The 18,493-nt window shown below is 40.8% G+C and overlaps 1 protein-coding gene across 1 annotated transcript; it reads right to left on the bottom strand.

The window, feature by feature from the left end:
* Positions 1-4,663: 4,663 nt before the first annotated feature.
* On the bottom strand, positions 4,664-10,507 carry LOC134634137 (macrophage mannose receptor 1-like). Its single transcript, XM_063483202.1, has 7 exons — positions 10,470-10,507; positions 8,220-8,386; positions 7,562-7,735; positions 6,472-6,624; positions 6,269-6,385; positions 6,003-6,161; positions 4,664-5,168 (listed from the first exon to the last, which is right to left on the bottom strand). Exons 1-7 carry the CDS (start codon positions 10,505-10,507, stop codon positions 4,927-4,929), a joined length of 1,050 nt encoding a protein of 349 aa, XP_063339272.1. The 3' UTR covers positions 4,664-4,926.
* Between the last annotated feature and the right edge of the window lie 7,986 nt (positions 10,508-18,493).

The following is an 18,493-nucleotide window of genomic DNA, read 5'->3' as shown; positions in this document are numbered from 1 at the left end:
ACCCTTCATACACAGTTTTGATCAAAACATCTCCTCCTTCCTTTAACATTCTTATTTTCCTTTTTTGGTCTTACATATCAATTCATCTCTCCTTTTACGGTTCTACACCCCAACTGGGGCAAGTGCTTAGCATCACCGCTAAGCACTTGCCCTCATGTGTAGGTCACGTGGGTGACCTACACATGAGCTCTTTAAGCGCATCAAGCTCTCTAACTAGTTCTGCTTTTTGTCTATATTTATCAATATGTATTACACAGCAGTTTGTGCTGCCTTTCTGCACCATTTCTTATAATGCTGTTTCTACAGTTTCCACAATTCCCCTTCTGTCATTGTATAGAAGCCATCCATCGTCTGTGGTGTTGTATTCTGCAAAGAGAACAAAAACAGTCATTGGGAGCTCAGTCATGCAGGCAGCTTTGTGATTCTGTAGTATGTGAAGCCAACATGCTTAAGTCAGCATCCTTGCAATGACAAGCTAAACTTTAGCATGTTGGCACATTTAGTTTTACATGAACAGTGGATTCTGATCGGAAAATATAAGAGGACTTATGAAAAGAGAAAAGCCAGAGATGTTGGAGAATGCTTAGGGTTTAGCCTCAAAGAACCATAAATGAATTTATGAGGTATAAATTCACATTTTAGACCAGTCAATGAAATAGCAGATGGCATCGTTGAGTCTAGACAGAAGTGGTGAATCAACACTGTATTTCTCAGTGAAATAAAAAGATCTGTTGAAACAACAAAGCTTTTCTCTGGAGCAATGATTAAACCTACCTTGTACAGATAACACAGGCTCAGGGGCAGTGTTGGGCAAGTTACTTTTCAAGTAATTAATTATAGTTACTAGTTACTTCTTCAAAAAAGTAACTGAGTTAGTAACTGAGTTACAATATTCTAAAAGTAATTAATTACTTGAAAAGTAACTATTGCGTTACTTTAAAAAAACGTTTAACCCTCTGGGGTCCAGGGTGTAATTGGCCATTTTTTACTACTTTTGATTTTCCCTCCACATTTCACCTTTAAAAACTATTTACTTTGCCTTGTTTGTTATCATTCTTTTCAGCAAGACCTCACGTTTCTGAATTTACAGTTATGTTTTCATTTTGACATACTGTATTAACACAAGTGATCTAAAATCAGACAAAAAACATAAAATCAGAGTAGAAAAAGTTTACTGTAACAACCACAAACATGTTTACTGAATCATATTTCATAACTTTAAATGCAAACATATATATACAAATACAACAAAGTTATTTGCATCCATTTACCTTTTACCTTGATTTTTTAAATAACCATTTCAAACTATTTACAGAACAATCAGCTGTTCTTCAATAAGATGCCACACAAATTATTTGTGTCAATCCAAAAAAATAATTTCTGTCCACTATAAAGGAGAACATCACAGCCTGATACCTGCAGGTCTGACAGCAGCAGGTGTATCACTCCTGTTTCTACCTGGAGACAGCAGTCGCCTCATTGTTCTGACACACAACACAAAACTATCCACAACACTACACACTAACTACACAAGACAACACATGAACTACACACTCCAAACACGCTAAACGTCACAAATCTCTCACATCTCAAAACTCGCTCTCTCTCTTTTTCTGCTGTCTTTCTGGTAAGCTGAACACAGCTTCAACCGTCTGTTTGTTGAAAAATAGTAACGGACCGCATTTTCTTGTTAGTAACTGTAACGGCGTTGTAACGATAGGAATAGTGATTAGTTAGATTACTTGACGTTAGTAACGCCGTTACTTGTAACGCCGTTATTTCCACCACTGCTCAGGGGAGTCACACCTGACAATCTATGAGTGAGAACCACAAATTTTACCAAGCTTTAATTTAATGCCAAAGGTTTGGAAATATGGCTCTGTGTGAGCTGAAATTCCAAGATAAGATCAGCCTGTCTCACCTTTGCTTAACTGGCAAATCCAGCTATTGTAGGCATCACAGTGCCGATCATTCCAGTTCATTCCTATATTAGAATCCATCTCTGTACAGTGCTCGTTGTCATTGTGGTTATTTGGTTCTCCATAGCCCCAGTTCTCAAAGTCAAACTAGGTCAAAGTTTTTGGAAAGATACATAATTAGACAGGAAATGAGAGCAATAATAATTAAAGCTTTTCCTGATTGATCTGAATTTCTACGTACCGGTGATCCATCACTCCAGACAAAACCTCCATTGGTTCCCTGTAAGCTGAGACCTATCCAGAATTTTTCACTGTAGTAGACACTGTATGAAAGTAAAAAACACAAGCACTGATTATCTGAATTGTTGATTTACCCAGTATGAATTCTGAGATATGCAAGCTGTTAGCTAGTGCAAGTAAACATACTTGAGCTCTCTCCAATCCTGATGACTGTGTAAGCATATGAGGTCCCCGCCAATGGCCCTGCAGAAGTCCTGTGCTTCAGACCAAGTCTTCCTTTCCTCTTGATTTTTGCTGTACACCTTTATTAAGGAGTGAAAAAATTTTGTTATTGTTCTTAAGTTTGTGCTCCTACTTTGAAACATTTGTTCCCTTTGCCGAGTGGGGTCCACTGAGAAGCACAGGTCGCGGCCAGAGTGGTGGGTGGAGCTGTTATTGTCTGCACACCCTCAGCACGTTTCTTGCAAATACACTTCTCCTTGTTACTGCAGCTGACAACATCCCATAGTCCCGCAAAAACTCCAGCTGTCATGGCAACACATCCTTGTTTTCTGTCTTTTATTAGAGTAAGATAAAAGGCATAAGGATTAGATTCAATCAAATAAATGAAAGAAACTATGTTGAGTATAATGAACAGCCTATTAACTTCTCATTAGTGATCATTCCATTCAATTCATTTTTGTTTATATAAATCACAACAACAGTCACCTCAAGGCACTTTATGTTGTAAGGTAGACCCTACAATAATACATACAGAGAAAAAACCCAAGAATCATATAACCCCCTATGAGCAAGCACTTTGGCGACAGTGGGAAGGAAAATCTCCCTTTTAACAGGAAGAAACCTCCAGCAGAACCAGATTATCAGTTTAAATGATTCTGTGTAAGTACAAGTTACTCAGCTGTGTCACCACATTGCCAAGATCTGGAAGAAGACCCTAACTTTCTCCCTCAGTTAAGAGGAAATTTAGTTAGTTCAGGAACAAGCTAGGAACAACCAAGACTGAATATTGACATGAACTGGAAACTGCTGTAATCCCAGCTTCACTGTCAATAGTAAAACCACTTTCAAAAATCAGCGCCTTTAAGCTTGACTGAAATTTGAAGCTGTCTAGTTTTTAGCCAAAATAATAGGAGTAAAGGGGAGGAGTAAATTAAGAACACTGTATCAACTGCCAAGCATGGTGGTGGTAGCAATATGCTCTGGGACTGTTTTGCCGACAGTGGTTCTGCGACATTACACAAAGGGTGAATTCTGCCAAATTCTACAACTTCTCCTCAAATCATTGGCTAGATCAGACCTTCCCAAAGTGTGGGGCCCGCCCCCTAGGGGGGGGGCGCAGAGCCATTGCAGGGGGGGCGCTGCATGAAAGAGGGGGGGAAACAAAACGCTTGGACACTGCTAGCACAGGGCGGCCACAGAAACACAAAGCAGGAGATGAAGCATCGCTGAATATGTTTCCAAACCAACTTCATTCTAAGCCAAAGACTAGAAAATATGGTGAAGCAAATCTTCCCTTTGGCTTCATCTGCACAAGTGCTGAGGTAGGTCTCCCTGCAGAATTGGTTTTCCCTGTGTCGGGAGCAGCGCTGGGCTCTCCAAATCACGGACAAACAGTATCCCACAGCTGTTTATGTTTTTGAACCCATTTTGCACATTTTTTGAAAAATGTATTGATAGCAATGTTGAATATTATTACACAGGGGAAAAAACAACTACACATAAAATAATCACACCTTGACGCCTCTGCCTTTCTAAATGGAGGGACAGTAACTGCGTGTGTATATGTAAGTGTGTAAAACCTGCAGACAGTCAGATTAACAGTATTTTGTCTCTATCTGCCATTCTGCAATTCATCTCATGTAAGCAATAACGTGGCGCACAGCGTGACGTGAAAAAAGGCACATACCTTTGGCGTTGCGTGACGAACTCTGTATTCCTGGTCCACGGGTAAACGCAAAAAAGGAATTTTAAAAAATCTCCGTTTTCGGTGATTCGAAACGCTGTTTACGTGTGGACGAAACAGCTGCGTTTCCAAAAATCCCCTTGTAGGTGTGGACGTAGCGTGAAAGAGTTAGTAGTGTATTTTATTACTACCTGTAATTTATTGCAGATTACTCGTATTTGCTTATTTTTTTACTAAATGTTTGAAGTGTGAAATAAACCGCAATGGAGGAAAAATATGGGTGTGTGTGGTTGGAGGATGTGTGCGTGCGCGCGTGGGGGTTGGGGGGGGCGCGCGAACATTTTTCTTGTAAACAAAGGGGGGCCCAGCAAAAAAAGTTTGGGAACCACTGACTTAGTGGAAACCAGCCTAGTCTTCATGTATATCATGGCTGAATATAATTACCATGTTTCTATTTATTCATTTAAATGCAAAAAAATGGAAACGATTTTTCATGTTTTCACATTTTTTTAATCAGGCTTTAATTTAAATGCCATAAAACGGACCAGAGAGCATTCCAAAATAGATTTATCAAATTGCACTAAAAATCACATTCACTTTTTGTCATTCTCATCATTCTTTATGTTGATTATAAAAGTAAAACAAAACACAAAACAATCTGTACACATTTCACATATCACATTATCGTGAAAAACAAAAACCCAATAATTTGTAATAACTGTCTTTGATACAAATCGTAAAAATTCCTCAAAAAACCAATAGGCAGTTCCAGTTTCCAGAAAAGTGATCCACAATATAAGCATGAAATAAAGACAGAAATCTAATTTTCATGGGGTTGATTGTCAATCCTCTCCTGCCTTTCTATGCTTGCTCATTCTGCTCGATGTTCTCAACCAGCCCTTTGGTGTCTACCGCTGCTCGGTTTGGATTGTTGAAGTATAACTTGATGTCAAAGGTGGATTCTCCCAGGGTGGGGGCAGGTATCCTAGTTATCCTTTTACGGAACAGGAGGAAGGCACCAAGTCCAACTATGGCGATTACAAATAATACTATAGCCATGGTGATGCCAGCGGACCCATGTGTAGTTTCCTTGATGACGTGGGCTAAGGAGGCAAAAATATAAAGTTGGAGCAGTGAATTTACTCAGATTTGAAAAATTGAAACAACAAATGGAGGCTTTTCTGTCATGGTCCGTGGCCCTGTGTCTGAGGAGTGTGTGGGATGCCCTGTTGGCCTCACTTCCGGGCTGGGCCATCACCTGCACACCTGCATTCTATTCCGGGCAATTACCTGGAGGACTATTTAACCCTGCGCTGAAGGATGCTCCACGCCAGTCCGTTAGTCACCCCTCAGTGGTAACTAGGCTGCCTGCAAAAGCTTTTTATATATGTGTTACGTAAACTACGTTAATTCTGCCTTCGTGTGCCTAGGTTACGATCCGGCGTTTTGTGTCTGCCACCTGCCTGTCCTCCTGCCTGCTCGGATCACTAAGTGCACCATCTGTCCTCATCCCTGCCTCCTTGGATTCGTTTCCCACGGACCCCCCCCCCCCCCGGTCCTGCTCTGATCGTAAGCCAATTACTAAAGCCCTGTCTTGTTGGGTCTCTCCCAGCTCACTAGTAATTTTCTCCCCTTTCTGTTGCAGCTTCACACGGTCCCGATTACGGCTTCTCTGTGTCATTTGTCTTCCCGGTTTTCTTCAGCTCGTCGTTTTTGCTTCCTTGGTTGTTCCGGGTCACCTTTTGTTCAAACAATAAAAACTGTTCTTGCTCGCATAGATGTATTGAGTCTGTTTTTGGATCCCGCTTGCGTGCACACACTGCGGTTCATGACATTTTCTATAGGTTTAAGAACTAAAAATGATAAATCAGTAAATAGGTAAATACATACAAAGCTAATTTGAATTTTTTTTTAAAAAAAAGGGTTATTTAAGTTACCTTTTGGTGTTTTGCAGATGTAAGGAAATGACCTTCTGCAGTCTGTCATACCCCACAGACCAGTGTCAGAACTGATGTACACACACGACTCTGACTCTGCCATTCCTGATTTCCAGTTGGTATAGTCCAAAGTGCTGTTGTCAATCCACATCCACTTAACTGAAGCAGAGACACATGTTAATTTATCAACTAATGCAGCACGCACGCACACATATCCAACGTATGAATGTATATACATGTATATATTACACTGAATTTAACCTCACCTTCATGGGTTTTATACATGCCAATCCAAAAGGTTTTGGCACTGTGCTGGAGAATCTCCACATTCTCTTCTATAAATTTACTCTCAATAGGGTCCTGAATACTCACTAGAGAAGCACCTGATAAACATGGTACAACAGTTAAATGCTAAAGGTCATAAACATGGACATAATTCTCTGTGTACGTTGAATTCTTCATAACTTACCCATTTTTATACATTCAATTGAGGCGTGGGCCCAGTCATTGGTCACTGAACTGAAGAAGGAATAACAATGGCCTCTGAAAGGTATCCATGTTCCCCTGCTTGTTGATTGTGGACAGCCTGCAGGAAGCTGTGGGGGAGCAGTGGGAGCTACAACTGAAAAAGAAGGAGCAGGTGTTATGCCAGTCTTATGAGCTCCCTGCTAACTATGCAGAGTGTGTGTGTTTTTCTTTTGTTTTTCATGCCACTGTACTGCTCTGCAGTGTAATGGACACATTTCTGTTGTAATGCCTGTTTCAACATCATGATTCAGCATCCTCTCAACTACCATCATTCAACAATTCATGACAATTCACACTTTTAAATAATTTTTATTTCTAAATCATTTTTGTTTATGCTGGGCATTGTTAAGCTAACTGTAAACCGATTGTTCTGATTGGCTGACTGTTACAAAAAACAGGTTTGAATTGCTTGGCATAGGGCTATTATGCTCATATAGGCAACATGACATCACACAGATCCAAGAGTTAAAAAAGCTGTCTGAAGAGTGATCTTCTGACTCATAGAGATGAGTTGCATAATACATTTGTATAAACAGTTGTTGAATAACATTCTCAAGGAAATAAATTGATTTTTCTTGTGTTTTGATTAGAAGAAAGATTAAGGATTGGGTGGGCCCCATGGGAGTCTTTAAGAACTTAAAGAAAAGAAGTACATAAAGTATGTAATTTGAGAAACATCTTCTACAGCCTTAGATGGGACTGAACTCTGACTTTATAAAACAGTCTGGTAAAGGGAGATCCTTTTATTTTGCTTTTTCTTTCCTGCCTCAGTTTAAGAGCAGTGCCAGGGGAAACTTACGCCTGTGAACAGAGGAAACAGAGGACAGTGCCGTGTTGACAGTCCATGAGAGGAAGAGGTGAGAGAGGGTCAGAAAACAGACCTGCAGCACTGAATTCTTCATAAAAAACAAGTTTTTTGTGCATGATTTGATAAAAGTAACCATGAAGGGCTTCCTTTCTTCATATTGATGTAAAGTGGACTGAATCATCTGTAACCATCTTTCAGATTAAAGAGATTTTTCATTCCTTACCTCTGGTTGGACAAAATCCCCATTTCCCCACTTTATCATAATCTCTCTCCGTGGCACACCACAGCTGTCCATCCGTACGACCGTCTTTAGTGCATTCGGCGTACCACTTCTCATGGAACTTAAAAGGGAACTGACAAGCGGCTCCAAAAGCATTTCCTCCTAGTGTGAATGTCTCTGCGAAGACACAAGTAATGGAGACGTGCAATCATTTCACCAGCATGTGATTGATAATTATGAGAGTTTGCCTCCACACTTCTTAGAGTTCTTTTCTTAAGCTTTTAGATCTTCATTTACTAGATTTCACCCAATTTACCCTCAAGTTTATTTACTGATGCCGGGTGAGAAGGAATAGTGCTCTGTTTCGTGGCTCTGGTAACGTCAGTCATTTTAAATTTAGAAAATTGACTTGTGCTTGTAATGTATAGAACGCCAGGACTGACATAATGAATTAATTAAATATACCATTAAATAATTAATTAAATGTGGCAATAATTAATAATAATTAGAAATAATTAATTAAATAAATATTTATGACATATTTAGTTAATTAATTCTTGACAAATTTCATTATTTATTTATTTATTTGACATTTAATGAATTATTTAATGGTGTATTTAATTAATTCCGAGGAGACAGGCGATGTCCTTGTCCGAGCCACCGTCTGGTGTTATCACACTGCCGAGATACGTGAACTGATCGAATTCATCAAGCGGGCTGTGGCCAACGAGTACTGGAGTATTCGCTCTGGCATAACCGCTCCGCATGACTTTGCTTTTGGCAGCGCTGATCCGCAGTCCGATCTTTGACGCTTCATTTTCCAGCATACTGGTTAAATCGCAAATGGAGCGTTGAGTAGATCCGAGCAGCGCAATGTCGTCCGCGAAATCAAGATCTGCAATTCGTCGTCCGTTGTGTCCTTGGACTCCGTGCTCGCCGCATGATGAAATCCACAGCCAGCACAAACAGGAACTCCCGTCTTGATCTTGAACGAGTCCGAAATCCCACTATCTGTACGGACGCAGCAGCTTGACTCGTGGTAGATGTTTCTCAGGAGGCTAACGAACATCTATGCCCTAGGACCTGGCAATTCTCCAGACTGTTTCTCGATGCACGCTGTTGAACGCTTTTGTAAAGTTTTTGAAACTGATTGACAGTCGTTGCTGCAGCTCGGCACGTTGTTCGATTATTGTCCGTGGCTATCTATGCGAGTGAAACATGGAAGTCGACGGCAACAATCACCCGACGACTGAATGTTTTCCAACAGCGCGGCCGCCCGACAGATTCTCAAGATTTCATGTTACCAACGAGGAGATCCTTCAGCGCATTGCCTCACGACCGCTAGCGGACGTGGTATGGGAGCAACGATTTCGTTTCGCCGGTCACGTTCTCCGCCAACATCTGGAACGATTACCGAAGATAACCATGTCGTGGAGACCCGCCCGGGGGTCACGGAGCCACGGACGACCAAAACAGATGTGGAGACGGTCATTCATTGAGGACCTGAAGGCGGTCGATCTTTCATGGGGCAAGGCTGATGTGGCCAAGATGTGGCTGCAAACTGAGATCGTTGGCGATCCCTTACTGCCCAATGCGCCATGTGGCGCAGGACGAACTAAGTCTAAAAGTCTAAGTAAGTTAATTAATTCATTTTGGCAGACGTGACTCTTTCAGCTTTCACCATGAAATAATTTTATCTGTCAGCGTCACCCATCAAACACAGGGGGCGGGGTTAACGCTGATCTAGTCAAAATCATTGCTTTGGCCTGGTGGCCATTCCTTTTAGAAGGCGTTTGTGCACACCATCAACCGGCATGTGGAAACTAACAGAACTGTACTTTGAAAAACCCTGTTTCTGTGTCACCAAATACAGTTTTTATATTTTTTTAGCCGAGAATGTAGCGTTTTAATCTTCAGATATCTGGTCGGTTTGTCAAGATGGAGCCTCTTTGCCAAAGTGCTTCAATGATTTCGGAGATGTCTGCCCAGCCCAGTCTCACAGCAAAGCGTGGGATAGACCCGCTCGCCTCCCAAGCAATCGAGCTGTTATTACCGCCGACAAAGGACAGGTCCTGGTACACAGCTGCCATAACCCCCGCTGAACACTGACTTCATTTATTGAAGTTATATTTATCGGGTTTTTATTTCCTGATGTTCGGATGTGTCATACTTGTTTCAGTCGCCAATTCCGAATTATAACTAACATTAAAAACATGTTTAAGGAGGAGAGAGAGCAAATAAATCCGATTAACATCTGATCTTTGTGTTTATGTTCAATAATCAGTGTGACCTGTGTATATACACATAAACTTTATTAAAAAAGATAACGTTGGTGTTTCCGTCATGTAGTAACTGTTAGGTTTAACTGTACAAAGCTTGTTCGACACTATGAAACACATATAGACTTCATGATGTTCGGGTAATATTTTTATTGTGAATATTAATCATGAGGGTAAACGGCCCTGTACACCACGGAGCGCGGTGAGCATATCCATGGTATCTTCAGCTGAATTAACCCAGTGTTTCCCAGCTGGGTCACACGAAAGTGTCGGCAGCATCAAACTAATCTAATGGTCATCTACGGATCTAATTCATGGGTCATATCAATATTATTTTACAGAATTTTTTTTTTATTACTGCCAACGATTCCAGAGACGTGAAAATCTAAAGCATAAAGAACACAAAAATATAGCAGTCTAACGCAACACTGTTGTAAATCAAATCTGCTCTGACAATTTGAGGTTGTATTCTCTCAGCTGCAGACTCGCTGCTGTTTAAATGTTTGAGAGTGAAGATTAGATTTAGAACAAACATCAAACAGACTCAGTCAACGTACACATGTGATATGATATCAGCACGTACAGTGGCTGTGTCCTGTTTTAAGATCATATATCTAAAATTGTTGTCTGACCTGCCTCGATCCAGCCGCTCAGAGTCCGTGGTTACCATGGTTATTGCATAAGCAGCTGTGAATTAAACACCTGGCACTGTTTATGTTTTTCATTGCCTGACTTGGTTAACTGAAGTTAACGTGGATAAATTATAGTTAAGCAGTATCACCGATAACGCCCACGTTAGCTGTGTGACTGTACACCACTACACTGAAATAAATCGGCTATTACTGAAATACACGTGCTATATCAGAAACTATGATATAAATGTGGAGGTGCTAATAACGTTTAGTTTTAAAGGACACCTTCCTGCCTTTAGTCTCACTCATGAGCAGTATTAGATTTCTTCTAACATCCAGAAGTCTGCACGATGTGTTTCATAGTTTCTATCAAGCCTTTGACAGTTAAACATAACATGACCAAAACACTAACATAAAAAACTCCCACAAATCATATGTTAACCTCATTTATTTTTAGTTTAGTAAACTCTGAAAATTCTAACAGACAGCTGGTGCTTAGAATACAGTTGAATAACTATTAAAAAACTGATGATGTAATATTTCTGTACAGGTTGCAGTCGTCATGATGAACATGCTGTTACAAATGCTGCTCCTCTCGGTGGAAATGCGCTTTCTCTTTCTTCTTTGTATAAAAAAACATTTTAAAAGTCAGTTTAATCTCAAAATTCACTGTTAAAAAATCCAAAACAGCAGATAATAAAGAAACTCGAAGGGTTCAGTCTAACACATGTGCCAGTGAGACATTAAACTTCAGTAAAACTATGCAGTTATGAAACGTAACTTTAATCTGAGCCAAACCAAATTGCTCAGTTGTAAATAAAACAGCGAAGTAGACGTGACCCGACAGACAGAACCCAATTGAATTAAGTCCAGTATTTAATCTCCACTGAGAGCTAAAATTCAGCGGAGGTTTCAAAGCTGTGTGCCGGTGATTGGATCTCAGCCGCTGATAAAGTGGGCTTGCCAATAAATGCTCTGTATGGAAACAAGCTCCAACAGCTCTGAGCTCAAGAAGCAAACTATATTTGCTTATCTTGTGCAGACTAATGCGCCGACATTGCGTTATATTGAGCACCAGCTGCCCAGTTAAACTGTGACTATCACCAGGTAAGGTGGGGGTGTTTCTTGAATTAGCAGCAGGTGTTAAACAGCTGACAGGTGAGCAGGGTGTATGCAGGGAAACTGAAGGTCTGTTGAGCTGATCGCTGGTGTCGTGAGGAAAATGTCAGCTCGTTATTTATGTTACAGAAGCACAGAGACACAAGACCAGGCGGAAAGAGACGATCGTTTGGTGAAAATGAGACTCTGCGGATGCAACATGTGGAACACGGAGAGTGGAATATGTAAACAAACCGGTTAACATATATATACAGTGTTGGGAAAGTTACTTTTAAAATGTATTCCACTACAGATTACAGAATACTTGCCCCACAATGTATTGTGATGGAGGACCTTGCTCCTTTTAATAGGTTGGTTCAGACCTTTACAATTCCAGCTACAGAACTTAAATGGGTGACCTGCTTGTTGATTATTAGTATTTACTTGCGATACTATGTTAGAACATAGATTGAAAAAAACAAAAGCTGACCGATGAAAAACACAGAAAAAACAAAGTCAGTGTACAGAACTGTACAACATAAAAAACAAAAAACACCCAAACTTCCCCCTAAATGCTGAAGCATCTTCCCAAACAAGATGCGCGCACCCCCCACCAAACACACCCCTGAGCACTTCCTCCCAACCATTCGAAGTCCCAGTTGAGTTCAAGCTCCATGCAATATAAGGCAGAGACAAATCAAGGGTTGTATTAAAACATATTAGAATAAGACACATCCTATAAATCAAGCTCACGTCAAATAAACATAAGTATGTTACTTAAAAAAAAAGAAAAAAGACCCACAATAAGATACAATAGAAAATAAAAAAAAACAGTGAAAAAAGAGAAAAAAAAAATAGAATAAAATATTTCACAGAGATTAACCAAGATGGACATATCAGCCTAATGGGCTAAGACACTTATGTATCCTGAGAGGCAGGGCCCCCCAGGATCTTATTGGCAAAGTCCGTGGCAGACACAGGGTCAGTAAACTTACGTACAACTCCATCTGGAAGTGTCACCCGCAGTTCCGCAGGATAGAACAGGCCGAACTTGATCCCAGGACAAGAGTGCAGAAGGCGCTTGACACCAGTAAACTGTAAACGTTTTTTAGCCACTGCAGGTGTGAAGTCCGGAAAGATGGAGATCCTTCTGCCCTGGTAAAGCAGAGGAGAGTTTGCCCCTGCAAGACGTAGCAGCTGCTCCTTGACATGAAAGTAGTGGACTCTAATGAGCAGTGGGCGAGGAGGCACTCCCTCTCTGGGCTTTGGTCCAAGGGATCTGTGAACCCGATCCAACAGAGGTGCTTCATTCAGTTTCAGAAGATCTTGCAGGAGATGGGAAATAAACTCTCTAGGGTTAGAAGTCTCCAAGCCCTCGGGGATGCCAATAAGGCGAATATTATTGCGCCTTGACCTTCCTTCTAGATCCTCACATTTAGCTTGTAGTTGTCTGACCTCCTCCGTTAGGACACTTACAGCAGATTGAAGAGAAGTCAGGTCATCACTGCAGGTTGTAGCTGAAAGCTCCAAATCTTTAATCGTGGTCCCATGAGCATTAACGGTGGCCTGTAGGGTGGTTATTGCAGCTTTAAACTCAGTCTTCACAGATGATATTTCTGACCGCAGTGTATGGGTAACTGTATCAATCTTGCAGTCAAGCTTGTCGCAGATGTCCCGTTTCAAACCCTCCAATGCTCTGGTAAATGTGAGTTCGCCGAGCGGTGCTCCCGCACCCCGCTCGTAGCTGCTCTCCGTGATAGCCGCGTCACGTTGAGAGTCGCGACCCAGCTCCGGGCTCTGTGAACCACCCGCATCGGCCTGGCCCCGTTTTCGGCGTTGCTCCCTCTTATCTGCCATTATGCAGAGAAAGAAGAAAGGGCAAATGGTGGGACTTTTAGTGAAAAAACTTTTGTCCGGACGCAACCGCTATGGTCACCGCAGCCAACCAGGAAGGAAACTCCGAGGCCTCAGATGCGGTCTTTCTCAGAAGTTGTCAAAAGCAGGTTTCCCGACCTCAAAGAGTGAAAAAGTGAAAATAAATAAACAAGCGGGCGCCCAGCGACAAAAAGGGTTACTTAGAACCCACAGGGCTGACATGAAAGGTGCGGATGCGTCTTAAAACAATATTTTTGTCACTGCTTTGCGGAGCCCCGGGAAACACGTCTTCACACCATAGTGTCTAACAGCGCCCCTCCCCACAATGTATTCTGTATTCGTTTATGTTACTCAATGAGAGTAACATATTCGGAATTCTTTGGATTACTTAATATATTGTCATGCTTTTTACAACTACATGAATGTACTATTGCTGTGTGATTTATTACTATTACTGAAGGGTCCTCGCCATACTAATACCAACTAGATTTTTAAATCTTAATATAAATGAGCAACAGTAGGGTGGACATTAGGTAAGGCTGCACTTTTTGCAGCGATCTCGTATAGAAAACTATTCCGCGGCTCCGAACCGTAGTAAAGGGACCTCTGGCTAATAAGTCTGGTTCGTGTCGGGCTCGTAGCCAAAAACTAGCTTTACTTTGTTGTCTGGGTCAACTTTGCTAGCGAGAGATAGAGAGAGACGTTGAAAGGCTGCTCCAACGGAACTTATTGTTTCGGGGGAAAACACGAACACAGTGTACAGTCGAGTCTTAATAGCTTACTTACAACTGGGCTCGTCAGGCACCCTTCTTGGCTGCAGTGGTTATTATTATATTTACACGCTTCCATCTCCCGTTTCTGGTCGTGACAACTTGTACTTTTCCACTGTCCTTTTTCTCCCTCCCTCGCGCTCACAGACACATAACAGGTATGGCAGTCCATTCTCCCTGCAGCATGGACTACACTGCCCATAAGCTACATTATTTAGGGCTATGCCTGTAACACTCTGCCTGTTGCCTTCATTAGTGGTGCAACAGATAAAAAATCTCACGGTCTGGATCGGATCACGGTTTTAAGTCACGGATTGGATCAATTTTCGGATCAGCAAAAAAAGAAAAAAGACAAAAATTGAACATTTAATTATTTACTTATTGAAGTATTTTTTGCCTGTTAAAAACATTAAACTCTAGACTCATTCCATGCAATTATTAAAAAAATTATGGTACAATATAGGGCAGTATATGGCTTTGTATCTACCACTCAATTCAATTCAATTTTATTTATAAAGCGCCAAATCACAACAACAGTCGCCTCAAGGCGCTTTATATTGTAAGGTAGACCCTACAATAATACATACCGCTCATTATATCGCACTCCGCTGTGATATAATGAGCTGTCACGGTCACGTAGCTTTCCGTTGCCCTGGAGGTCCACCCATTTGTAGTAGTTAGGGCAACAGAAGATGCCTGGGACAGTTCAGCCATAACTTAAATCTTTTCCTGCTCATACATGCTTGGAAAGATCTTGCCACTAAAGTGGACGCGCAACGGGATATCATAGCGTGGCTCAAGTATGTTCATCATCGTTTAAACCCCTTGTTTTGCACAACGGAATACGGCCTCCCGTCTGCCGCTAAACACCCCAATAGCTTTTGTAATAGCTTTAGCCCGGTCGGACTGGGCAGCAAAGGGCTGTTTAAATACCGCAAACTCCTCTGCTCCTCCACTTGGATCGCTAGTGCTGGCCATAACTATCACTTGACACACCCACCACGCCACCATACACATACTTTTTTTTCTTCTTTTTCGAATCTTCGGATCACGTGCGAGTGGGATCGGTTCGGATTACGGATCAACCGTGATCCGTTGCACCACTAGCCTTCATATTAAATTATTTTTTGAATAATAATTTTTAATAAAATATTTCTTCACGTCATTATGCGGCCGCAAGTAGAGGTGACATGGGCCGTGAGACTGAGTCATTAGAGCCTCTTAATCCGTGTTTTGTTTGGGTTTCCACTGGCGTGGAATTATCAAAAATAGAGAAGGCATAGCCTAACACAGTGGTTCCCAAACTTTTTTTGCTAGCCCCCCCTTTGTTTTACAAGGAAAATGTTCGAGCCCGCGCGCACGCGCACAAACACATCCTCCAACCACCCACACACATATTTTGCTCCATTGCTGTTTATTTCACACCTCAAACATTTAGTGAACAATTAAGCAAATACAAGTAATCTGCAATAAATTACAGGTAGTAAGAAAATAAACTACTAACTCTTTTACGCTATGTCCACACCTATACGGGTATTTTTGAAAACGCAGCTGTTTCGTCCACACGTAAACGGCGTTTCGAACCACCGAAAACTGAGATTTTTTAAAACTCCTTTTTTGCGTTTACGTGTGGACCAGGAATACAGAGTTCGTCATGCAACGTCAAAGGTATGTGCCTTTTTTCACGTCACGCTGTGCGCCACGTTATTGTTTACATTAGATGAATTGCAGAATGGCAGATAGTGAGATTAACAGTATTTTGTCTCTATCTTCAGGTTTTACACGCTTACATATACACACGCAGTTACTGTCCCTCTATTTAGAAAGGCAGAGGCATCACGGTGTGATTATTTTACATGTAGTTGTTTTTTTTCCTGTGTAATAATATTCAACATTGCTATCAATACATTTTTCAAAAAATGCCTCTCTGTGCAAAATGGGTTTAAAAACATAAACAGCTGTAGGATACTGTTTGTCCGTGATTTAGACAGGGGGAACAAATTGTGGCAGGATCAGCCTGATATTATTTGTATCCCACTGTAACTTTACTGTATAAAGAGCTTTTTTTTTTTTTCTGTATAAAGAGCTAACATCTCCAAAATGTCAGGAGTAGTTAGTCATTACAACAAATGTTTGTGAACTAAAAATCAAGAATGTGGGATACTGTTTGTCCGTGATTTGAAGAGCCCAGCGCGTGCTCCCGATGAAGGGAAAACCAATTAAGCAGGGGAGACCTACCTTGGCACTTGTGCAGGTGAAACCAAAGGGAAGATATGCTTCACCATATTTTCTAGTCTTTGGCTTAGAATGAAGTTGGTTTGGAAACATTTTCAGCGATGCTTCATCTCCTGCTTTGCGTTTGTGTAGGCGCCCCGTGCTAGCAGTGTCCAAGCATTGTTTTTGTTTTTTTCCCTTTTCATACCGCGCCCCCCCTGCAATGGCTCTGCACCCCCCCCCCCCCCCCCCCCCCCCTAGGGGGCGGGCCCCACACTTTGGGAAGGTCTGGCCTAACATGAAACAGGAAAAGACCACCATATAATCCATTTATTTCAACAAAGTAACTGTATTCTGAATACCACCTTTTAAAACGGTAACTGTATCGCATTACAGTTACTCATATTTTGTATTTTAAATACACAACGCCGGTACATGTATTCCGTTACTCCCCAACACTGTATACATATATATGTATATATATATATATATATATATATATATATATATATATATATATATACATATGTGTTAAGTAAAAAAAACAGTTAAGCTGGAACATCTGGGCTTTGAGCTCGGTACACTCTGTCAGCTGACTGTTAGCAGAGCTAGCGACATCTCCGAGCACTTTGCAAACATCTTCTATGTTGACAACCTGACCAGACGTGAAGATTATGCCACTACATAATCGGCTTAAACACTATTAAAAGTGTAGTTGGTGACAGAAAAATATTTTAAAACGTTAGGTCACCACCATTGCTGCCTGTGATTTGAAATGCATTCAGGGATACCTGGCTGTCCCAAGTCCACACCAGCAATCGAGTTTGATGGTTGAGGCTGACAGATAAAATAAATTCATGGTGAGAGCTGAAGGGGACAAGAGTGTCAGAATAAATTAAATAAAAAAAATCATTAAATAATTAATTAAATGTGTCAATAATTATTTAAATATGTTATTAATTAATTAAATGTGTCAATAATTAATTAATTACATATGTCATAAATATGTATTTAATGTATTTATTAATTCTTTTATTAATTATTGACACATTTAATTAATTATTTAATGGCGTATTTGATTAATTAATTATGTCAGTCCTGACATGTTCCCATGTTGAAAAGGGTTTTTTCCCAAATTGCTCCAGAATGTTGGGAAGTTCACTGTTGTCTAAAACATTGCTGCAAAACTGCAAATGGCAAGTAAGAATCACTGCAAATCACTCCAAACCAGAAGTACAGTAAAGTATGCAAACACATACTTGTACTGGCAAATAGGTTATAAGGTGTGATAAATAAGTTTTAGCTTGACCTTAATGTGATGAATGTTAAAACTTAGTACAGCCTTTGGTTGTTTGAGTTACCAAGCTTTAAAAACGGGTGGGTTTTTAACCTATCCCCGATAGATTCTAGTTATACAGTTGAGACTGGCTGTCAGTGCTGTGCACAGAGAGTGCCTTCATAAGGACTGCTTATTATCTGTGCTGCACTGACAATTATGCAGTCTCAGCAGACTACGCGATACCTGACTGTGATCACTGAAAGTTTCTCATCAGGTATGCTGTAACCAGCAAGTTTTGTACTCAGATCAGATATAAAAAAAAAAAAAAAACTTCCACATACTTCAACATATTTAGATGGTAAATGTAATTTCATCTGTAGCCATAGCACTTTTTTAACCTGGTTTACTTTGTACAGAAAATAATACTTTGCATTTGTAATTTTAATGGAAGTAAGAAAAAATTTATTGTACTTTACAAATTCCTAAAACAACAAACTTTAAAGCATGCACTGTTCAGGGACCTTCTAAAACACATTTCTAAACTTTCTACAAAGCTAAAGCACACTTGAGTTTAGCTATTGTTGTAGGCTCTTGTACTCATCATTCCTACCTTGATATCCCTTTGAACAGAGGTCCTCCTGAGTGCCATATATCCTCCAGCGACTCCAGAACCCTGAACCTTTGTAGATCATGACGCTTCTCTCACCGTAGTTGCCCCAGTTTAAGTGCAGGTCCTGGTCTTTTAGGCCAAAGAGGGTATCGTTCTTACACTGCCAATGCTGGAGATC

This window comes from Pelmatolapia mariae, linkage group LG9 (genome assembly GCF_036321145.2).
Source record: "Pelmatolapia mariae isolate MD_Pm_ZW linkage group LG9, Pm_UMD_F_2, whole genome shotgun sequence".
Taxonomy (NCBI): Eukaryota; Metazoa; Chordata; class Actinopteri; order Cichliformes; family Cichlidae; genus Pelmatolapia; species Pelmatolapia mariae.
The sequence above is the reverse complement of the archived record's forward strand: the minus strand, read 5'-3'. Positions and strand labels throughout refer to the sequence as shown.